At 42.0% G+C, this 24948-nt stretch overlaps 1 protein-coding gene across 1 annotated transcript in view; it reads right to left on the reverse strand.

Annotated features, from left to right (window-relative positions):
• SPTLC3 (serine palmitoyltransferase long chain base subunit 3) overlaps window positions 1–24948 on the reverse strand; it is a 103251-nt gene that overhangs the window by 36203 nt on the left and 42100 nt on the right. The window contains exons 6-8 of the mRNA XM_077777543.1: window positions 17902–18007; window positions 8457–8676; window positions 72–198 (exon numbers count right to left, since the gene is read on the reverse strand). Coding sequence (XP_077633669.1) covers window positions 72–198; window positions 8457–8676; window positions 17902–18007 — 453 coding nt within the window. The remainder of the gene's footprint in view (window positions 1–71; window positions 199–8456; window positions 8677–17901; window positions 18008–24948) is intronic.

Below are 24948 nucleotides of genomic sequence, written 5' to 3' on the forward strand. Positions count from 1 at the left end.
AGGTTGAAGGGGGGCAGGGAGAAGTCTAAGGAAGGATTTATGGGAGTCGTGCTCCCTGCAGACCCTCTTACCTTGTGTGGTCCCATCCAGTCCCATGATAAATTTCATTGATCTGATGATTTGCTCTGCTATCGGTGGGCTCATGGATGTAGCATAAGCAGCACTATGTGAGTGAACTCGTAAATAATCCACAAGGTCCTTTAATATAAGAGGAATCCCCAAAAGAAGGCAAATAAGTCTCAGTTTGTGGTGAGAATTATATCTAGTTCCCTCCCCACCCACCATAGCACAAGAGATTTGATTCTCGAATGTGGTCTGATTTTCAAGGGGGCATCACCAAACTGTTTTTTGCTATCTCATTTTCTTAGTCTCTCCCTCAAAAACCTACATGGCATACAAAAGTGGGATGTTGAGAATCTGGAGTTGAGATCTGTAAGGCAAAACCACATGTGTAAAGGAAAAATTATTTCCCAAACATTTGTTGAATACCTAGCATGTATGAGCATTGGCTTGGTATTTAGGAGTCTTCAAAGAATACATGATGTGGTTCTTGCCCTTGAGCATACATTAGATGTGCCTATGGAAAAGTAATGGGAGGAAGAGTAACAAGACATGCAAACCAGTATAGGCAACAGGGCGATAAGATTGCAGAGAACAGAGATGGGTATTGCTAGCAGGAGCAGAGTGGGAAGGAGGGCTTCAGTGAAGAGGTGGAGGTGGAGAGGGAGGGCTTCAGTGAAGAGGTGGAATGGTCTTAAAGAATGAAGACAGATAAAGAAGAAAAGAAAACTCAGGGGTAGGGAGTGGCAGAAGGGAGAGGTGGGAAACTAAACTAGAGTATAGATTAGGACCAGATAGACTCTGGTTATGCCTTGGTCAGAAGAGAGCTATTGCAATTTTTGTGCAACACTATTTGGAGTGCTGACCCACTGCAGACTGCTAGTCTTTAGAAGTAGGAATGATTCTTCACTTGCATGCCTGACTTCTGAGGCCAAATATAAGGTCCCGGGTAAGCTTGCTGAAAGTCTTAAGAAGCTCCAATATTGCAACGCTACAGTGGGGAGGGTCGTAAGCCCGCATCTGGAGGTGCTCAAGCATCTGTCAGCTGATTGGATCATCCACTGGTCCACCTGTGCTGGCTCAGGATGTTCTGCAGAAAAGCTAATGGCCTGATGCTAGCTCTCTGCATTAGCAGTGAGTCTGTAAAGGATCAGCCACCTTCTCTTCAAAGATGAGGAGATACTTTAGAATCTTATTGAGGTGTCTTCTCCGATCTATTCCTTCATGAAGGTGCTTTGGGCAGGTCCATCTTCTCCTAAACTCCCTGCATCAGCTACACCCATTTCCACCCCTAAGCCCACCCTTCACTGTGCCCACCCTTCGCTTTTCCATCTTGTTTGGAGAATGGGTGGTATGGTTGCTCACAAGCATTTTAAACATTCTTTTTTTCTGAAAATTTTTAATATTTTATTTTTGAGAGTTGAGCATGCGAGTTGGGGAGGGACAGAGAGAGAAGGGAAACACATCAGAAGTGGACTCCATGCTGACAGCAACAAGCCTAATGCAGGGTTAGAACCCACGGAGTGTGAGATCGTGAGCTGACCTGATGTCAGATGCCCAACCAACTGAGCCACCTAGGTACCCCAGCATTTTAAACATTCTTGACTCATCTTCTTCAGAAAGTGAATGGCCTATCTCACCAAAGGTGGTTGGTGATGTGACGCATCTACCTAGCCCATGGGGAACTGGAAGCTCCATTCTGTCCTTTCCTGCCTCCTTCAATGTGTCCTTCATTCTAAATTCTCTCTTCCATCATCCTTCTTCCCCAACTTTTCTCAATTGTCCTTCATTTCACTCTTCATTTCTTCATTTTCTTTTACTCTGATTCCCTCTTTCCTTCTTTTGTTTCAAATTCTCCATGTAAATCTTTTTCTCCTCTCCATTTCTAAGTATTTCCTTCTTCCCTTCTCTTCCCTATCCTTTCTTCTCCTTTTCTTTCCTTTTTCTCTTTCTCCCTACCCCCGGGCCTTCTTCCCTGCTTTCATTTTTCCTTCAGCAAATTTGCACAAGAAATTGCTCCAGGCTCTGTACTAGATATGAGAGTCTAAGAAGAGAAGGAGGCTAGAAAGGCTAGTCCCTGGCAGCCATTATCCACTTACATTAAAATTAAAATTAACTTTCTATTTATTCTTTTGTATAGTGAATCTAATACAAGCAGTTGGGTGGGTTTTCACCATAGTTGAAAACTATGCATCATGATGGCCCGACTTAAAGCATTGGCCACATAGCATTTGGAAAATTCACTCTGGAGGATTGGGGGTGGGGAAGTGTGCAGCTCAGAGAGAGAGAGAGAAGTGGCCATTTCCTAGCATAGCTGAAGCCAGGCTGTTATTCAGAGCATTATGCTCAGTGCTGCTCCATGAGCAGCAGCAAAGGTTTTCTTTCTGTGTTGAGAGTTGGTGCCTCCGGCCAATGCTGGAGAAGCCAAGTAGGAGAGAGTGGGTAGGGCACAAGGGACAGGATGATGGGGGCTCATGTGGACCAGGGCTGGAAAGGGCTGTTTCTAGGAGGTGATCTGGCCTTGAAGGATGGATGGATTTGGACAGAGGCAGAGGAGGGGAAAGGCATGGGCATGTTCTAGGAATGAAGATGGAATCTTATCAGCAAAGCATAAGGAGTCAATCAGGAGTAGAGGGAGGAGCTCCCATGACAGTTACCCCCTTGAAGGGAAGCGTGACCAAGGAGTTACAGGACAAGCTCTGGAACCTGACTGCTTGGGTTCAAATCCTGGCTCTGCCACTTATTAATATGTGACCATCGGCAACTTACTAAGCCTCTTCCTCTAGTTTTCTTCTCTGGAAAATGAGATAATAGTAATACTAACTTCAGGCTCACTATGAAAATTAAATGAGCTAATATATATGTAGTACGTAGGGGGCACCTGGGTGGCTCAGTTGGTTAAGTGTTCGACTCTTGATTTAGGCTCAGGTCATGATCTCACGGTCTGTGAGACAGAGCCCCTCATAGGGCTCTGCGCTGACAGCATGGAGCCTTTTGGGATTCTCTGTCTCTCTTTCTCTCTCTCTTTCTGTCCCTCCCCACCCCGCCCCCCAGTAAATAAAAAACAAAAAAATCTTTAAAGGGGTGCTTGGGTGGCTCATTATCCAACCAAAATATGGTTGAATTACAAGGATTCGGACCCAAAGATCCTGATTCTGGAGTCGTCACCCTTAGCACCACACTACAATACTTCTCCAGACCAGAAGAGCTAGCTTGGCATGTGGTGAGCCGGGCAGGGGAGCACAGAGAGCACTACCACCTGCACTTGTACTTCACTGTGGTGCTTTCTTTGATCCACAGATTGCTCCTTTTTGGGGGGAGGTGGGGGAGAATCCCTAATATACTCAAATGTTAACAGCACTAAACTACAGACTGAATCACATCAGTCTCAAAATGCTTTGGGGCTATTTCTCTCATTTCTCCAAGGGGAGTAAGACCCCCTTGAGAGCAGAGATAGATTACACAGTCATCTGAAATCCAGAATAGTGGATACCTATCAGGATCCTGGTAAATGCTGATTATCAAATGAAAAGTAGACGGGTTTTAGGGATTGAGGAAGGATGGTCAAAGTCCCTGAAGTATATAGGGGATATAGGTGGCTACTAAGCTGTATTCTCAGGAATAAGAATAAAAATAGTCTCTTAGTCTTGGGGCATCACTGAAAAAGATCAGACAAAGAAACAAATCAAAGCTTCTTTGGGTCCCTAAAGGGTTCTTTTCTATATCCTTAACCCCTAATTTTCCTTTCCAAATTGGGAAATTTCATAAAGCCAAGGTCATATGCATATTTAGTTTGAACAAATGCCTCATCAATGCAGTTATCTTTCTCTTTTAACATTAAGACTATCTTGCCCACCATCTTGTTTCTTTTAGACTGGGTCCCCTTCCTCTGAAGGTCTGAGTTTGTGGATAGGGCTAGTTTTCTTGTGGGTTCAGAAAGTGGGGCTCTTTAAGTAACTTCTGCTGAGCATCAAGGAAGGTCTTGATGCCTGATTTCTCATTCCCTCCTCTTGTTTCCCTATCGGGCACCAGGAGCCATGAATTAAGAGTTGGCTTTGGTCTTTTAAAGGAAAGTCTGGGTTATGTCTTCCTTCAGGATGGGTTAGAGGTCTCCTCCTACTGAGGTTTCCAAGTCTTTTTGTAAGTTCAAAACCCTGATTATTTTTTCTACCCATAGGCCTAGAGTTCAAGGGCAAGGGTGGTTTGCTAAGGAAATCAGACAGGAGGCTCTTAGAATAAACATCTTGGTGTTCATACCATGACCCCCATTTACTTCAAAGGGTTGTTAAATACAGCCGGGACTGAGCTGGCTTCTGCGAGAGGCCTGCCTTTGTCTGGCACACAGGCTTCTGGGGCTAACACTCACCCCAAACTTGGCTGCCCTGTCTGACTTCCCTCCCCCAGAATTCTAGCCCTGCGACCTATCAATCATGAACACTACCTTTGCTTCCCTCGCTTGCAATCTGCTCAGTCTATGGAAAGCCAGTGGTTAGTAGCAGGCATTCAAGGGGACTCAGGATCCATGCCTGAAACACACTTGGACTCCCCAAATCAGGGTCTTTGGTGTTTACCACACCTCCTCAGCAACTAGATCAACACACACATTAAAAAATAAAGTAAGAAACCTAGCCCCATCAGCTTAAGTATTCTTCAAAGAAGCCATTCATGGCATGGAGCTCTAACAGGTGGAGAGAAGTCATTATCTGACATTTCACCTCACAGGTCTTGAAAGGTCAGAATGTTCCAAGTTGGGTTGTTCACAGATCATCTACAGCAGCTCTAAACTCAAAGTGAACAAAGCATCTCTGGAGAGACCGTTTGGGCGGTCTCCCTAAGGTGGGGAGAGAAGGTGGGGGCGAGGGCAGGAAGTTGCAACAAGCAGAGATGAATTTGTTGGACATTCTGTGGCAGCAAGCCTGAGGCCAAGACAGAATCTCTACTCTCTGTGGTCCTAACTTAGCACCAAATCATTTTTTTCCTCCCTTTGCTTGTTTCCAAGCACTTTTCTTTCCATGACATATCTGGTGGCTAGCGTAGACTGTAGTCCTGAATTTGGCCAACCTTGCAAAGACTTCTAGAGCCTCCTAGAAACTGCTATTAGGAATATAGTCCCTCTACTTCTAACCCTAACATTGACATTTAAAAAGAGAGGCAGATAGTTGTTTATTTTCTAGATTTTTTGACCCAAGTAATTATTTCCAAATCTCAAGATTTACTAAGAACCCCACGAACATAGTGAAATTGAAATTATTAGGGTTTCCGAAAAATGTAAAGTCCTAGTGTGTTCACTCTAACCTTTTTATGGTTACTTTTGTTGCTTTTGTACTCAAAGGTTAGAATCCTGGGTATTTTGCAGTATATCCCCAAAATGAAGTATACACTGCAAAATATTCAGGAGAAAATATGATTAAACTCTGAAAGCTGTACTCTAATTACTTAAATAGGTAAGTGGAAAGATTTCTTTCAAATTAAAACTGTTAGCATTTGTCCAATCCTATGACCTACCAGTTAAAAATCATAGCTGAAAACAAACTCAAAGTGAAACTTTTTTTGCAAAAATAATCCAAAATCCAGGGGAATGAATGAAAACTATGATTTAAAATGGAAACTACACATAATTTAAAATTGACATGACTTGGGGCATCTGGGTCGCTTAGTTGGTTAAGCATGGGATTATTGATTTCAGCTCAGGTCTTGATCTCATGGCTCCTTGGGACAGATTGGTAAGATCCAGTCCCACGTCCTGTCTGAATTCCTTGCTTGGGATTCTCTCTCTCTGCCCCTCCCCTACTTGCACATGTATGGTCTTTCTCAAAAATAAATAAATAAATAAACATTAAAAAATAAGACAAACATGTAAAAAATGAAAGGCACAGACAAGCAGATACAAAAATTCCATTAACTCTTAGGCACATTAGGTTGGAAGGAAACCAGTTTATCTCGGTTTATCAGACTCACCAAAACCATTCCAGACAGGTGTGTATTTGACTGATTTTGAACTCATCAGGGAACAGCACATATAAACACTTTCTCAAGTGGCCTCCTGTCTCTTGCTTGCCTTCCAGGTCTTGGAAACTGCCCTATGTTTTCTAGGTTTCGGATCTTGCTGTTTTAGTGCAGTAAGCCTCTGTATGGAATAATGGACCTCTGCCAAACACTCTCTAATTCTCGCTGCCATCTAGTGGTAAATTCAGAGACTGCAGCAAGTTTACCAATTTGCTATACACTGCATGGAGCAGAAGATGAGGCTCTGGAAAGGAAATGGGTGGGGGAGGGACGATGCAGTTCTCTGGATCCAAGCATGCAGAGAATGGGTATTTTTTTTTCTTTTTTTTACAAATAGTTTATTGTCAAATAAGTTTCCACATAATGGGTATTTTAAATAGCAAGGAAATGAACATTTTTCTGCATTGCGATTAATATAAATAATAATTTTCCACAATTACCCAGTGTCTGTCCCAAATGAACACAAGTGAGATAGGTAAGAACACATACACTTTTACAACAGTCCTACTGACTTGAGAATGGAGAGTAAGAACCCGAGTGAGCTGGACCTGACCGCAGGCCAATCAGGGGTCTTTGTTTAAAGCAGGTATCAGATGAAGGAGCTCTAAGGGGAAAATGTGACATCTACCAAATTTGACAACATTTCAAGGATATGCTTGCTTCAGTTTGTTCAGGTGCCCTTGGTTAGGAAACATAGTTATGCTTGGTTAAAAATTTTGTGGCTCAGAACGGCTGCTAAAGTAATCATAAAACCACAAGCTCACAAAGCAATGTAGCCCGAATAAGGGACCTCCTAAATTAGAGACCCTCTGATCCCCTTGCTTCAACAACTGAGAAGGGAATGTTTAACCTTTCACCAGATTTAGCTAAATTTTGTAGGATCCTAGGCATTTCCTATGTTTTGAGCATTACCCGGCTAATTCCCAAAGGTCAGTGTAGGGAGGACGGAAAACAATGCTTTGAGCTCAGAAGAAAGTAATGCTTATTGAAGGGTCAAGACCACTGAAAACTCTGAACATTTGAGGCATTTGTGCATCTCATGGCAAGGTAAGGGGCCACAATGAAATCTGTTGTTTTAAATCATGGGCTTTAGTGAACAGACTGTTTTCTGCTGCAATTTCTAATTTGTCTAACTGGTTTACCAGGAGACTGAACTCTTGTTTGTTCTGGTCATAACGAGAAAGGAATTGGGAATTTTGGAGAAACTGTTGATGCCACCTGCATGTACTGGTTTTGGGCCTGGTGTGCCCCTTCGGGGAAGCCAACATCACTGTTACAAGTTGCTTTGGGACAGGTGTACAGGCTGTATGACATACCTATCAGGACTTGGATAAAGGGCAGACAACTGGCTTCTTTATCCCTCAAATCCATGTTTAAATTTTTATCTTTCTTCCTCCCTTCCCTCCTCTCTTTAATTTATTTTATTCTTATTATTTTTTTAAAGTTTATTTATTTATTTGAGAGAAAGAGAGAGAGCAAGCACAAGTGTGGGAGAGGGACAGATAGTGGGAGTGTGGGGGGAGAGAGAGAGAGAGGGAGAGACATAAGGCAAGTGTTATATACTCTGTGAAAGAACACTGTGGGATCACACTCAATAGTCTGACTCCAACAGATCAGAATTTTAAATCTTATAGATATGATATTAGAGGAGCATCTGGCTGGCTCAGTTGGCATAGCATGTGATCTTGGGGTCATGAGTTTGAGCCCCACATTGGGGGTAGAAATCACTTAAAATAAATGAATAAATAAAATCTTAAAAAAGAAGATATTAGAGGGTGATGTATGGCTTATCCAAAATGTGGGAAAGAATTATTTAGCAGAGAAAATGTCTTGAAAAGGCATTTCTGATCTTATGATGGCTTTGATTAATACTCTTAAAACCCAGAAGTTGTTGCATAGGGTCAACCTCATTAATATCTGACCTTTGCCCACTGTTGCTGTTATGTGTTTTATGTTTTTTATGGCACAAAAACCAAACTACTTCCAGTTCTGTAACATCCCCTTATCATTTCTGTGGTTTAGTATACATTATTCCCTCTTTTTAGAAATATACCCTTCCCCATTCTTTGTCTACAAGACTGATATTTATTCTAAGACTCCTTAGATACTACCCTGCAGAGTTAATCATCCCTCTCCTTGTACTAAGCCTCTGTCTGTGTACACTGCTGGTATGGTCATTTTATTACAATGTGATTACTCTTTACTATTAGAGAGCGAATTCTTTGACATTCTGGGCCTACTTGGCTGTGAACCCACTGTATCTGGGTAGCCACAGTCTATTGAGGTGTGGTGAAGTGAACAGAAGTTCTCACGGAATCCAGAGACGCCCTGTAGACTATGTCCTCAGAGTGTTCAGGTTTTAAAATAGACACAAGGAGTTCCTCTCTTACCTTCTTTCCAGCTATGTAACCTCCTGAGGCTCCAAAGCTTTTGGTGAATGTGCCCATAAACACATCAACATCTTGAGGGTCCAGTCCAAAGAATTCTACAACACCCCGGCCAGTTGGGCCCACGGACCCAATACTGTGAGCTTCATCTATGTAGAGGTAAGCCTTGTATTTCTTCTTTAGAGCCACGATCTGGGGCAGATTCACGATGGAACCTTCCATGCTAGGGCATAAGGAGAAATGCTTGTCACTTGTATACACTTTCCTGGGAAGCTCTGTGATGGTCTCCCTTCCAATACTTCTCAGACAGCCTGCCCTGACACCAGTCAGCCATGACAGGGATATACAATTCCTTTATTCTTAAGGCATATTCCATTTTGCTAAGACAATTCTCTTAATCTTGTAAAGCTAATCTGGTATTATTTTACTTGAAAAAAATAATTCACTTTCAATAGATTTAAGTGCTTTGAGTTGTTATAGCTAATTCCCAAGTAAACACTGCATTGTTGATCAATTTATTTGTAAAGTCAACTAGTGTAACCAGACTGACCATTTTAGATTCTAGGTATTTTTCTAGTTTTAATTAAATTGCTCAATGGTAATCCATCTTTATCAGGTTGCTACTGTCTGCTTGACCAGTTCTGTCTGACCTAAACTCAGGGCTTGAGTTGCCAGGGATTAAAGGAAAGAATTAAAAACACATAGAAGAACTTTGCTTAAGACACACAGTGTTAATGAAAGCACAATAGAGATCTTAGGATCTCTTCTTCAGTGCTTATTGGCAGCAAGGGCTTATTCGAGGTATTTGGTAGTGTCTCATCTTTTTATTCCTTAGGGCAATGGTTCTCATTCTTGAGTGAGCATCAGAATCCCATGAATGGCTTGTTAAAACACAGATTACTGCCTCCCTCCCACTCCCCACAGAGATCCTCATTTAGCAGGTTTGGGGTGGGCTGAAAATTTGTATTTCTACCAAGCTCCCAGGAGATAATGTTACCACTGGTTGAGAACAACACTTTGAGAACCACTGCCATATATGAAACCTTTTACTTTAGTCCTAAGTGCTTAATTTTTCATGGTATTGTAAATTGCAAAATCACTTCAAGTCCTCCAGCAAAGGGAAAAATATGAAGTAAATATATAAGTAAAATTCATATTTACATGGCACCTTTGGAACTCAGTGGATTGAAAAGAACTTTTGGCTTTAATCAGTTGTCAGAACACTTGGGAAGCTGTGTCTACAACCACACAGTTTTGACTGCACTGACAGGCGAGTTCTATGAAAACACACAGACTCTCACCCTCACCACACAAAGGAGCTTGTCAAACAACTCAAGCAACCCTTCAATTTAGTTCAAGAACTAATCGATTGATGCAAACAGAAAGTTGAACTTCTCCCTTCTTCCTAATTAGTTTATGTATTAAATTTAATGTATTACAAAAATAAACTTAAGTGTCAGATCGATTCAGTCAAAACAGTCCAGCTGGTTGTGCAGTGACCCAGGCCAAGTGGTGTTGGTCTGGAGGGAGTGATGATGGTCAAGTGCAGCATTTGTACTTTTGGTTTCTTTAAATGATTTTATTATTTAGAGCATTTTAAGGCCATAGCAAAGTTAAGCAGAAGATACAGAGATTTCCCACGCACTCCCTGCCTCACATCTGCATAACCTCCCCTATTATCAACATCCCCAACCAGAGCGATGCCTTTGTTACAAATGAACCTATGTTGCCATATCTTAGTCACCCAAAGTCCAGAGTTAATATGAGGGTTGCTTCTTGGTGTTGTGCATTCTAGAAGTTTGGACAAATGTATGAGGACATCTACCCAACCTTAGGCTATCTTACAGACTATTTTCACCACCCTAAAATCCACTGTATTCTGCCTATCCATTCCTCTCCCCGCCCAATCCCTGGCAACTACTGATCTTTGCACTCTCTCCAAAGGTTTGCCTTACCCAGAATGCCATATAGTTGAAATCATGCACTGGGTAGGCTTTAGGTTGGCTTCTTCCGCTTATTAATATGCATTTAGGTTTCTTCCATATCTTTTTATGGCTTGAGAGCTTGTTTCTTTTTTAGTGCCGAATAGCATTCCATTGTCTGGATGTAGCACAGTTTACTCATTCATTCCCTGACTGAAGGACGTTTTGGTTGCCTCCAAGTTTTGGCAATTATGAATAAAGATGCTATAAACATCCATGTGCAGGGTTTTGTGTGGACAAGTTTTCAAATGCTTTGGGTAAATTCCAAGGAGCATGATTGCTGGATTGTATGGTAAGAATATGTTTCATTTTGTAAGAAACCGCCAAGAAGCCACTCCAAAGTGGCTGTACATATTGCATTCCCAGAACGAGTATAAGCCTTTCTGTTGCTGAACATCCTCACCAGCATTTACTGTCGTCATTCCTCCAGATTCTGGCCTTCTACCAGATGTGTAGTGGTATCTTGTTTCTTTAATTTACATTTCCCTGATGACATATGTTGTGAAGCATCTTTTCATATGTGAATTTCCATTTTTATATCTTCTTTGGTGAGGTGTAAGTCAAGGTCTTTTTAATCAGGTTGTTTGCTTTTTACTGGTGAGTGTTAAGAGTTCTTTGTGTATTTTAGATAACAATCCTTTATCAGATGCATCTTTTGCAAATATTTTCTCCTCATCTGTGGCTTGTCTTCTCATTCTATTGGCATGGTCTTCTGCAGAGCAGAAGTTGGTAATTTTAATAAAGCTGGCTTACTGCATTTTTGTTTTTCACAAGGCCAGTCTGAATGGCTGTTTTCAGATTTTAATGAAATGGAAACCAAATACAGTCATCTTCTCTTATATAAGTCTGTGAGTTAATTCCAGTATTTTCTTAGATTAATTGCTTGTTAACATGGTTTGCATTGAGAGTAGAAGGTACGGCCATCTGCCTAAGCTTAGATTGTAGCCACACCACTTACCAGCTGAGGACTTGGGCAACTTACATGATGTTCTTTGCTTCATGTAAAATAAGCATGATGGTGGAACCCTTCTCATAGGTCTTTCTAAGGAAGCCTAGAAATAATGTTTGTAAAGCGTCTGACACATAATGAGCACTCATTGAGTCATTCTTTTTTGTAGAAGGAGCTCAGGGAAGGAAATGGTTGCAGTGAGGCCCGACTTGAGAAATTGGGAGCCTTTGACAATGCTCTGTGTAGAATCTTCTAGGAAAGAGGCACATGGGTGTCATACATAATAAATGGCTATATGCCCTCAAAATTCTAGGATCTACTTCTCATCTTTAACATGTAATAAGTTGGTAACACAACTATGCTAAAAACCTCACATGTCACAAAGAGCCATTCTTTGTTCTGGAACTGAATTTGGCAGGAGCCAGAGTTAATGCCGAACAGTTTGCAGACACTCAAGGCAGCTAATTAGCTATCCTTTGCTGGGGCTGCTCTAGCTGATGTTAGGAGTCTGCCCACCTGGTTTATATTTCTTCCTCTAAGATTAATGACTCTACAATACTGCTGATTTCTGGAGTTAATGCAGGGCACACATGGGTCCTAGGGAGAACTCAGCTTTTATAAAGAGTTATATTCACCCACACTAAGTTTTCATTTTCTCAATGAGACCAAATTTGAATTGAACCCTTTCCGATAGTGGTATATTGAGATTGTACATGCATAAAAAAAGGCTATCTGGTGATTCCTGTAAATTGCTGTCAAAAAACACTGCCAAAAATGAAAAAGTAAAACAAGTATGGTGTTTTATTTTTTCTTCCTGAATGGAAGGTTGTGTGTCAGAGACTTCAAAAAAAGAAAAACAACTAAAATACAACTGTAGGTAGAGATAATTCTACCCGTTCATTTGAAGCTGTGAAAGGACTTGAATTATTCTTACACCAGCAAGCCAGTGAATAATTTCTTTATATCTTTTCTGTTACATAATGTATTAGCTAAGTGACAAGACTGTTTTTTGAAATCTCCCTCTCACCACCTTCTCCTCCACATATAAAGCATATTATCCATTGGCAGGACTGGGCATTAAGCCACTGATCTGCCAACTTACATGGTGGAAAAACCTCCTTGGTGGGCCCAAAGTATAATCCAACAAAGAAAAGAAGGTGAAGAGAGAAAAAGAAAGGAGCTAGGACTAATTAAAAATAAAGTACTTTCTTTTTCTTTTTATTTGTTTAAACCATAGGTTCAAGTTCTCAATCCTTAAACTTATATTATTTTGGGGAGGAGAATGGCTTACATCCTTAGAGGAAAGATGTTCTGAGACTTAAACATTTGTTTACATATGTATTTTCTGGAAGGGCTGGCTATTATTTTTTAATACTTTTTATTTTGGAAGTTTGGACTCTAGTTATACTACATTATATCCCAGGTTACTTGGGACCCATTGCCCTTCTCTAGTGTATGTGTGTGTATATGTGAGTGTGTGAGTGTGTGTGTGTGTATGTATGTGTGTGTATATATCTATAATACATATTATAGATATATATATTATATATATATATACTTAAATTTATTTTCTCCTTTTTAAATAAAGTAGGCCTCATGCCCACCATGGAGCCCAACGAGGGGCTTGAATTCACAATCCTGAGATCAAGACCTGAGCTGACATCAAGAGTCGTACACTTAACTACTCAGGTACCCCTTTAGTATACCCCTTTAGTATATTTTTGAATAGTTTTGAGATTTCTCAACCACAATGACTTTTCAGAGACACAAAACTACAAGAGTCTGGTCTTAAAACAATACTTAAAAGAAAGCAGATGAGAACACTAAAACAATATGATTGTACTTTAAAGCCCCAAATCATGAACTCATGGAACTTTAGATTTCAAGTTTCAATCTTCCTATTTTACAGATGAAGAAACTGAGCCCTAGGTAGGTAAATGGTGAAGGCCAAATGGATGACTTCACTTTTTCTGTGTTTACTTCATTGGATGGGGACACAGGGGTAGACTCTTTTGTGGATATGGGGCCTCTGTCCCAGCGGAGCTACCCGGTTTAAACCCTGGCTCTATTTCATTTCAGTCATCTGCCTTAAGTCAAGTGTCTTCATCTTCACAGTAACATCAAAGACACTGGGGGGATGCCTGGGCGGTTCAGTCAGTTAAGCGTTTGACTTTGGTTCAGGTCACAGTCTTCTGGCTTGGTTCATGAGTTCAAGCCCCACCTTGGGCTCTGTGCTGTCAGCACAGATTGTCTGTCCCCCTCTCTTTGACCTGTCCCCACTTGCACTCTTTCAGATGTAAATAAACCTTTAAAAGATATATACAATGCTTTAAAAAAAAGGTACAGGGGAGGCTTACTCCAGATAACACATGGGGAGCAAGGAGTAAGCCCACGTGTTTAGTAAATAGCAGACACATAATAAACGTAAGCTTCTCGCCCTGACATCCATTCTCCAGCTGGGTGAGGAGCCAACAGCTTCACTCTGCATACAGCTTACTGCTTTCCACGTTGCAACTTCCTAGACTGAAAAGAAATTTAATGATGGAGGGGCGCCTGGGTGGCTTAGTTGGTTAAGCATCCGACTTTCGCTTAGGTCATGATCTCGTGGTNAAAAGAAAGAAATTTAATGATGGAGACAGCTGCCCTTGCTGTGGGCTTACTGTGGACTGGGCTTCTGCCAAGAACTGGTCCTATGATCTTATTTAATATTTACAAAGAACCCTATGAAGCACACAGCACTGTTGATGACAACAATAGGATTTGAATCCAGGGCCTGGACCTCCCTCCAAATCCTGGTTCCTCCATATTCTCTATATAGATAATGGGACACAGATGGTTTATGGATGGTGACATTATTGCCATTACTATTAATTACTGTATTACTCTTATAGTAATTAATTACTATTAATTACTCATAACTGTTTTTATGGAGTTTATGAGCTTCTTAGACTTGGTATCTAGTGTTTCTTACCTTGATACCTGCCTGAAACTGTCTGATTTGGCTGATTGCTCTTTTTAGGAATTATGAAAAAAAATTGATTTATGGGAGGCTTTTGTGGTGGGAGAACTTTGCCCATGGTGGCAAACAATAGCAATAAATAAAAACATCTGGGAGTAAAAATTTAAAGAAAGCTCTGTGTTGATGTCAACAAGGTATGTGTCCATAACACATCTCTAAAATGTAGAAGTGTATTTGTGAACTGCTGATTTCACATTCCTAACCCTGGCCCTTTGGAAAATTTTGTGGGAAAAGTATTCATTTTTTGGTGATAGAAGCAAATGAGAATATCCTTGATGTGCCAGAACTCTAGTCTAGGCTAGCCTTGTTTTATAAATGAGGAGACCTAGGCCCCAGAAAATATTGAGGCCTAAGAGGTGCCCTGCTTCCTAGCTATGAATGGGCCCTTTTAGCTCACAGTTTATTTTTTTTAAAAAATTTTAATGTTTATTTATTAGAGAGAGAGAGAGTGAGCGTGCAATGAGGGAGGGGCAGAGAGAGAGACACACACACACAGAATCTGAAGTAGGCCCCAGGCTCTGAGCTGTTAGCACAGAGCCTGACGCAGGGCTTGAACTCACAAACTGCAATATCATAACCTGAGTCGGAGTCAGACACTTAACAGACTGAGCCACCCCAGTGTTTCTCACAGTTTCATTTAAAGACAAGATTCTGTGTAGGTGAGATAAAAGAAAGCTCCTGTGAAGGGAAGTTCATAGAAAGCAGAGGTTTCATTGTATAAATAAATGCCACCATGACTGTGGTATATTGTCTCCAATAACTGCCTGCAAGTCTCCCCATCCCTCCACACATAAGCCAATCTTCCCATTAAGAGGTGGGCTGTGGGGCTCCTGGGTGGCTCAGTTGGTTAACTGTCTAACTTCAGCTCAGGTCATGATCTTGTAGTCTGTGAGTTTGAGCCCTGAGTTGGGCTCTGTACTTACTGCTCAGAGCCTGGAGCCTGCTTCAGATTCTGTGTCTTCCTCTCTCTCTGCTCCCCCCTACTCATACTTTGTCTCTCTCTCTCTCTCTCTCTAAAAAATAAATTAATAAAAAAAAATTGTTTTAAAAGAGGTGGGCTCTATCTCCTTTCTTCTTGAATCTGAGCTGGCCTTTTGCCATACTTTGACCAATAGAACATGGCAGAAGATTTGCTATATTGGTTCTGGGCCTAGACATTAAAAGGCTGACAGCCTCTGCTCTCATTCTCTTGGAAGATAGATATTCCTTCCATGTCGTAAGGAAGCTCTGACTTGATTGCTCAGTGAGATGAGCCTACATATACAGGAGGCGCTCCAGAAAAGAGAAGCGAACAAGGTGCTTCAGTCAACAGCCAGTACCGAGTGAGGTAATTTTGGGCATTCTATATTCCAGTTGAATGCAACCCCATGAATGACCCCAACCAACAAACACCATGTGGAGCAGAACTGCCCAGTTGGTCCAGATAACCCACAGTGATGTGGGAAATAATAACTCATTGCTATGTAAGCCATTATGCTTTGAACTGCTTGTTACACAGGATGAGATAACATAGCAGGCACCATTGCTAATGGAGCCCAGGCTGTGGTTTGATGCCATGCCTGCTTGGAGCCAAAAGTCCACACCTGGCCCTCCTGCCCTCCTGAGATCATGGTAGGACAGGGGCCCAGTCACTAACAAGCCCTGCTGCTGGAGTGGTTTCTCTCTGTAACTGGTGGGAATCATTGACAGTGAAATGCTGGTGGTCCACTTAATTTCAGCCATGATCAAAGTACTTAAAATACAACTTTCCTTGAGTGTAGCTAAGTTTTGTTTATTTGCAGTTGGATTCTGTTAACTCTGGTTAAAGGAGATGCCCCTTCTGCTCCCCCTCAGCTGATCCGTGCTCCTGCAAGCCCAGGCCTGAATGACAGGTGTTTAGCCAAGGGCTCCCCTCCCAAGCTGGCAGCTGGCACAGACCACACAAGGAAGCAAGACCTGTGCTTGAGGTTATGACAGCCCAGGGTCAATAGGAGATGCCTTCCCCAAAGTAGCAAGTTCAAGGCCAGTGAATAAATTATTAATTAAATTGAATTACTAATCGAATTAACCCACAGCAGGGTTTCCCAGCCTCAGCACTGTTGACATTTTGAGCATGGTGATCCTCTGTGGTAGGGGCCAATGTCTAGCAGCATCCCTGGCCTTTGCCCACCAGATGCCTGTCGTATTGTATTAAAGAGATGACAACTGCCAACTGCCGAGTGTTTCCAGAGTGGGGGTAGGTTGCGGGGAGGAAATCACCTTGGTTGAGAACACTGCTCTAAGGTCATCCCAAAGACTTCATCAATAAGACACCGTCTGGGCCTGACCTGAGGAGGTCCTGATAGGTGATGCATACATTGCATTACTAAAAACTTGAAATGTCAGCTTCCCAACCTCACAGTAGCACTGGGAACACCAGAACACCAGCCCCTGGTAAGGACTGGAGAAAAAACAAAATGATATCTGGCCTATTATTATTATTATTTTCCATTTAGGAGAAAACACTTCTTTTTCTCCAAAAGGGATGAAGACACGTTTCTTCTGCTGCTGGTTATCCACTCATGAACAGAAACTATGTGCACTCTGGCTGAATGAAAGCCTCTATTAGATCTCAAGTCTCCTTTGCAAGCACGCTTCTTGCAGAAGTTAAGCTCTCATTTCCTTCCGTTTAATATTGTTCACTTTTCTATAATTATAAGAAACATCTCCCTCGATTCTTTCAACATTACGATTATTTGAGAACTGATTTAGGAGTGAGCACTCTGAGATCATGTTTCCTTGACTCAGGGACTGGGGCATTCGACAGAGCAGTTGGGAGGCACCTTCCATTTTAGCGTCGATAACCAGTTCGGACAGAGAAGGGTTAAAGCAGTATCCCTTCGCAATGTGCTTTGTAAAAGTGCAGCTCTCAGTGGCCTAGTGGGTGTTTTGTCCACTCAGCTTCAAAGAGGTGGGAAATGGAGCATACCTTCAGATGCTGAGTCCAGCTGCTCCCAGCTTTAGATCAGGAATTGCACTTGAGGCGAGTCTTACCTCGTGGAAAATGCACAGGCTTTTTGTATTCTAATGCCAACAACTGGCCGAGTTCAGCAAGCCACTGGAGTTTGCGTGTACTGTCTAGTTACAAGCATCTGGGTACATAGCAGCAATGTCTACTACAGCCATAGAAGGCAGGAAGCATTCTGATGTTGAATAACCCAGCCAGCAAAGGCCTTTGAAGCTGTGGGGCAGCCAAAGGTAGTGGAAAGAATTAGTGCAAGTGAAAAACGCCCTGTAAGGGCATTTCTGAGAACACCTTCATAAGCATCCAGCCTCCAGGTATTCTGCCACATGTACAGACATTGAAAAGATAGGTGACTTAAAGCCTGACAGCTCACACTGGTAGCTCTAGCTCAGGTCCCGCCTTAATTCCTGATATCTGACTCACTTTTTCATCTAGCTAGGAGAGGTCAGCCTTTCCTCATTTGTTAGCTTGCTGCAGGCCCCACTGTGTGAAAACGTCTCCAGTGATTTACATACCTGTAGATGCCTTCAACCAGGATGAGAATCTTCTTCCAAGCTCTGCGGATTCGAGGCTGGCCGTAGACTACAGCATCTCTCAGGAGCTTCTCTAGGCTTTGCATGTCTTTAAAAATACCAAAAAAGAAAATGAGTCACAGCATGTTTTTTTTGTTTCCTCCTCCATTTTCATTTTTGAGAAGGCATCAGGTTTCTTAGGCTCAGGCTAAGACCTGAACTTTTTCAAAGAGCCTGATCCGAATCAGAGAATACCTGGGGTGGGGGGAGAACGAGGTTTATACTTTAGTACAATTTAACTCTGACAAGATACTATCAGGTTTGTATAGTACGTAGAATTAGAGGTAGAGGGAGAGAGAAAGAATCCCAAGCAAGCTCTGCACTGCCAGTATAGAGTTCGATGTGGGGCTTGAACCCACGAACTGTGAGATCATGACATGAGCCAAAGTCAAAAGCCAGACGCTTTGGACTGACTAAGCCATCCGATTGCCCTGGTTTCATAGGCTCTTAAAAGGCTCTCCTCTCCTGCTTTGGCAGAGATTGGAAATTCTCCATTAAATGCATCCCTTGGGCTTCAGCTTTGATACCAGGTTAAAATGAACTCGGAGGAATATCATTGACTAATATTCACCAGTTGTTTAGCCATGAGCAGAGTTTGGCTGAGTTTGTACAGAGTGGTGGCATTGCTGGCAGGTGTCTCACTTCCTACATTTTGACCCCTAATTTCAAAATCTCCCACCCCAAACTTTAAGGCATGGGAACAACTAGCACTCCTTTGAAAATTATTTGGAAGCATCTGGACACATTAATAAGTGCACACAATTATTAAGCCCTATCTGCATTCTAGCCATCCTTCTAAATGTATTCCTTGTCTAATCCTAACCATGACCTTAAAAGGGGAGGCACCTTCATTTTGTGTTTTAGGAAACCAGGGCACACATAGGTCTGGTAAACTGCCTGAGGTTTATGGTCACAACCAGCAGAGCCAGGATCTGAACTTTATGCAGTCTGTACCATGACCCACATTTGGAACCACTACCTTAGATTGCCGTAGTTGAGAGCTCTTGTTCTTTCTTCTCAAACTACTCCATGGTCATGTAGAACAAAGAAGGATGGATGTCTGGTAGATAATTCTTCTTAACTTGTGATGTCAAATATAATTCAGTGACTTTTCATTTATCTGCAACCAGATGTTGATGACTGGGCTTAGGCTAGTGACCCTTGGGAAACACTGGACTAGCATTCAGCTGTAAGTGTGTGTGTGTGTGTGTGTGTGTGTGTGTGTGTGTGTGTGTGTTTAACTTGCAAAGCCCAAAGAGAGAGAAAAAAGGCAGAAACTTATGTGCATGTTTTTTAGATTCATTACATTTCTACCACATTTCTTTGTACTTTCAGACTATCCCTGTATGAGAATTTGAAACCAAAATACTTTAGGTCTAAAATCTGATTTCAGTTTGAAAAGTTGTAGGTGCTACTGAACAGCTGACCTGACTGTTACGTAATGGTCACCAGGCACTAGAGATTCCATTAAAAAATGCCCACAGGAGGGGTACCTGGGTGGCTCAGTCAGTTAAGTGTCCAACTTCAGCTCAGGTCATGATCTCAAGGTTCATGAATTCAAGCCCCACATTGTGCTGACAGCTTGGAGCCTGGAGACTGCTTCGGATTCTGTCTCTCCCTTTCTCTGACCCTCCCCTGTTCTCTGCTGTCTCTCTTCCAAAAAATAAGTAGTAAACATAAATATTTTTTGAAACTGCACACAGGAAAAACCTAGCAGAGATAAATCTAAGATGGCATGTCAATATTGGTTTTGGCCACTTCAACAAGATACAATATACCAAAGATGCAAATATTCATGGGATTGTCATGGGTCTAGGCTCAAGTTAGCTGAGGTTCTTTCTTTCACTGGGGATCCCTGAAGCCTTATTTTGAGTCACAGTCTGTGGTTGGATCTGTTTTAGGATTTCCTTACAGCTCTAGTCCCAGCACACAATATTAGTGCAAAATCAGTGTTTGATCATGGAAAGGAATTTAGACCAGGAAAGGAAGGAGACTAACACTTTAATATCTAAGTAGAAATTATGATAAAGGATAATTGCCTCATTTCTGCAATAATATTTCTTGCATTGACTGTGTTTTTGATTTTGTTTTGAAGACAGGCAGACATCTTCCGTCTTCACAGACATTGTTGTGTTTTATTGACACTACATCATTACCCACTAGATGGCAGCCAAGGAAACAGAAAGCAGCGTTCTTATTTTGAGAATTTCTGGGATAGTGAACCCTCACCTGTATGGACATTTTGCTTTAGGTTGGGTTCCCAAGATGTTGAAGGAACTGTGTGATCAAGAGATACAGCTCCTTTTTTCTATAATCTACTGCAGGCCTGTTAGTCTCTGAATGGAATAAAAAGATGACAAATGTAAATACTCCTGTAAAGAGTGTTTTCCTTCTGGGAACTGGAATTTGTAAGTTTTTTTGGTACAGAAATGACACACGATGAGCGTGGTCCCCATGCCATAGTAACAAAAGCAAACCTAAGTGAACCAAATTAGCAGTCACTTAAAAAATGAATATTCTAAGATTTTGAAAAATCTGTATATGTAGAGATTATTCTATTGCTTACGCAATCAAATAGGTCACATAATATTATAGGTTTAGTCTGGGATTAGGTTTAAAATGAACCCCACTAAAGAAAATAGAAGATTCTCTCCATTCTTTCATTAACAAGCAGGACAGAGAACAAGCCTTAAATGGCCATGATATGTTTCATGAATTTGCAGGTGGAAACAAGAGGAATCCCAGTCCTTTCCATGGCAGGGAACTTGTCCTGTTCCACTTGAGCAGAGTTACATAGGGATTGTCTCTGGTGAGGCTTTAGAAACCCCGTGGTGTCCACACACTGAGATTCTTGAACAGAGGGGAATCAGTCAGCCATATTCCCCTTTGTGAAGCAGGAACTCATTGACCTCTTAGAATCACAGAAGCTGGGCAGAGAAAGGGATGACTTCACTCAGTGTGAGATTCTGGACTTACATTAGTGTCTGGCAGCTTCCCTTTGGTTCTTAGGTCTGGCTGTATAATGCTATAGCATGTGGGTTACAGATCCATAGGATTCAGGGGTTTGTGGTTTATGTTCTGCAGGCCTTGTGAGAGTCTACTGTTTCAACAAGCCACATGCTAACATCTACAAGGGATTTTTAAATAACGTTGCTTATTAAAGCACTTATATTTGCATGATGTTAATCCTCATGACACCTCTAAGAAGTAGGAAAGAATGATTAGGTTTTTGTGTTTTTTTTCTCTTTCTTTCGTTTTTAAAGTTTATTTATTTATTTTGAGAGAGAGAGAGAGAAGGGGAGGGGCTGAGAGAGGGGGAGAGAGAGAATCCCAGGCAGGCTCTGGACTGTCAGCATAGAGCCTGACATTGGGCTTGAACTCACAAACTGTGAGATTATGACCTGAACTGAAATTAAGAGTCAGATGCTTAACTGAACACTAGGTTTATAACACTAACAACCACCAAAAACCTAACCCAAATAAATCAGTTTGTTGTCAGTTTATAAAGAAAATTCTGAGGTATATAAATTAAAAGAAAAGAATAAATTTGATGCTATCGAGGGGCACATACACAGCACTATGGTATAATGTCTTTCTAATCTAATGACATGCTATGGAGTTGTAATTGCCACAAATTTGGGTATCAGCTATGCCTTAGACATCATTCACTACCATCTGGCCCAATAAAGTGATTTTCTTTGGTTTGTAAAGGGCTTAGAGGAGCGAGCTGATATGATGGATGCTAAACATTTAGCCATTAAAAATGAAAACATAGAGGCCACATCTAGGATGCAAAGCAAGTCCTGGTCTGTCTCAGGCATGTCCAATTGGATTACTGAATTACTGAATACCTGGAATAATCCAACTGTGTGTCAAAAACTAATTAGGCTTAAGTGACAAATACACTTTGAGAGCCTGTTCCTGAGCCTGTTCTTAAATTCAAAGCCCTGATAATATCAACAAGCCTCTGGGATCTGGGGAAGCTGCAGATAATGAACTGTGAAAAGCAGGTGCAAGGAAACAAGGAAGCCACATTCTTCTCAGAAGGGAGGATGGGTGTAGTTCAAAGAGTGTCTTTCTGAAGATAAAAAGTCAATATTTGGCTTTGTTCTGACTTTTGCGTACAGTGACAACACTGTTTCTTCTGCCACAACTTCCTCCTTCCTCTTCTCTTGTGCAACTGACCTTTGTTGAGACAAGTGAGCTTCCCTTATTGCTCATCTGTCAATGGCTTCCCTTTCCTCTGGATACAGGGTCAGCTGTCATGGTCAGGCTGAATGTGGCCTGTACCTTCCATATGCTGCTCAATGTGGTTGACAATTCATCCTTTCGTGCTTCAAAACTCCACAAAACCTACCTCCAGCTACATTTAGACACACTCTCTGCTTTCCTATTTGATGGGATGCTCACCAAAAATATTTTCATGTCTGCACATGATAGACATCCATCAGATATCTGTTAAGTGAATAGATGGTTGGATGATGATGGAATGCTACCCGTTACTCTAAACCCTTGCTCCCCATCTGTTCCCCATTCTTCTTGTTCCTTTGGAGATGCCCAATTTCATCCCCAATTTCATCCTTCAAACACTGAGCCCAAATGTGAAATAGTAACCAATGGGCACTTCAGTAACTGTGAATAATGATGAATCAATCATTTTTACTTTTAAGATGGTGATGGGGGAAATGCCCCCTTGTTTAGCCTTTGGGGGAAAAGCATAATCAGGATGGCTAACTTTGGTAAGCAAAGTAAATGTCTTTTTCAAGTCACATGTATAGTCTCTTCCTCATGAGATCAGTGAGGGAATTTCTGATGCATTGAAAATTTGGTATGTTAAGTTTTACAGTTTGGGAAAATACTTAGGCTCGGATTTTCTTGATATATCTGTCAGTATGTGAGCAGGTTTGCATGGCCTTTGGGCAAGTTTGTAAGAAGCAAGGTGATTTCCTTGCAAGAGTACAAAAGGCAACTGAGAGCAGAGAACTGGGTTGATTTGAGGGTGAGGCAGGTGCTAGGGGGAGGGCCTTGGTACCTGGAGAGGGGATTATACCAGCAATTTATGACCTCAGGACATGAGATGAAGGAGAAGTAGAGCTTAAAACATGAGGACAGGGTGTCCTCAAGGTTCTGGCCTGATGCAGCACGTAGGGCTCTGATTCTCTGAGAGGAATTAAACATAGCAGGTGGACTCCCTAAGTGCTTGAGATCAATGCAGGAAGGTGAGATGTGATTCAGGAAACAAGGTAGGGGCTCAGAGGTCAGTGCTGGGATCCTGCATCTCAGATCCAGGGCAACCAGAGTGAACCCTGACAGCATCTGCCTAACCCAACTGGCTTGTTTGGGGAGAGCTGCATGGGAAAGAAAGTCTCCTGCATTTCACTAGCTAGTGGGAGGCAGCTGTGGAAAAGGCAGGGAAAGGGAGTAAAGGTGCATTGTGCTTAAAAATGGGAACTGGAGGGGCACCGAGGTGGCTTGGTTGGTTGAGCATCCGACTTACTCTCAGGTCATGATCTCATCATTAGTGAGTTAGAGCATCACATCAGGCTCTGTGCTGACAGCTTGGAGCCCTGAGCCTGCTTCAGATTCTGTGTCTCCGTCTCTCTGCCCTTCCCTCCCCCCCATTCTATCTCTCTCCCAAAAATAAATAAATAAAGTTAAAAAAATAGGAACTGGAATCAGATCTTCTTGGTGTAAATGCGAGCTCTGCCACTGTGTCTAGCTCTGTGTCTCCTCACCACTCTGTCCCTCTGTTTCTACACCTGTAAAAAGGAGATAATCCTAGCAGGTGTCTCATTGTGTAGTCATGAGGCTCAAATGACTTAGTACATGTAAAAGGCTAATTACAGCAAGGGTTCAATACTGTTAGTTGTTGTAAAACATACTGAGGCAATCTCTGTCTTTATTACAGTGAACAACTCAGTTCAGGAGTCCAAGTTGGACCTTAAGATCTAAAAGGTCGTGGCTTGTAAAAAATAGTCTCAATTTGATATTCCACTCAAACAGCACTCCTGAGCCCTCAGAAGCAGAACTCAGAGTTTTCCCACAAACATTGCACTCATTGTTCTGTCTACTCTTGGCCTTAATTGACTCTAGGTAGAACTTTGGTTCTTTTCCACTTTTTTTTCTCCAACTGCTCCAAATTCTTGGCCTGCCCATCCCTCTGACCTCATGGCAACTCTCCTAGCTGAAAAAAAACCGCTTCTCCTCTCCAAGACTAGTTTAAGAAACCCTTTCTGATGCCCTTGAGGACAGAGATTGCCTGCCTACCCTACAGCCTTGTTAAGTGTGGTCCTGCACCAGAAATATCAGAGTCACCTGGGAGATGGGCAGCAATGCCGAGGCTCAGGCCCCACCTCCAATCTACTGAGTCATAGTCTGCATTTAAACAACCACCCCCTAGTGAATTCAGTGTATGTTAAAGTTTGAGAAACATTGTTCCAGAATCCAGATCCTATGTAATTATCAGTAAAGTGAGCAGGTTCTGAGAAAAAAAGTAACTCAGTCCTGATTTCCCCAAATCTCTGCAATAAGATGTCACCCTTTCCAGAGAGTTAAAATTTATCCAGGGTTTGAGGTCCTGGAATGCCAGAGTGTTAATACTCAGCCCAGAGGGTGTGTTTACCAAAGGCATTCGCATGCCCAAAGGAGCTGCAGCCCACTTCCTCAAAATGCACCAGAGTTGCAGTGGAGAACAAGCTTATTGGTCCCTGGTCAGAGCTGACTCCATAGCTTAGGCTGTGAAATGTGCTGAAAAGTCTGTTTTGTGGCACCTAATGAGTCACAAAGGCAACCCAAGGACTGGCTATTTCACTGAAGCTGCCCAAAGGAGAAAATGCAAAGAGATATTCTTAGCGTTTAGCCAGAGGAATTTTAGCATGCTGGGTTAAAATTTAGGCCACTAACAGGATAAGCCATCACCTAGATTGCTTTTTACACAAGAACCCACAGCTGTCTGGGTCCTAATATGGCCTGGAAATAGCTGGACTTAGC

The sequence above is a fragment of the Crocuta crocuta genome, unplaced genomic scaffold (genome assembly GCF_008692635.1).
Source record: "Crocuta crocuta isolate KB4526 unplaced genomic scaffold, BGI_CrCroc_1.0 scaffold187, whole genome shotgun sequence".
NCBI lineage: Eukaryota > Metazoa > Chordata > Mammalia > Carnivora > Hyaenidae > Crocuta > Crocuta crocuta.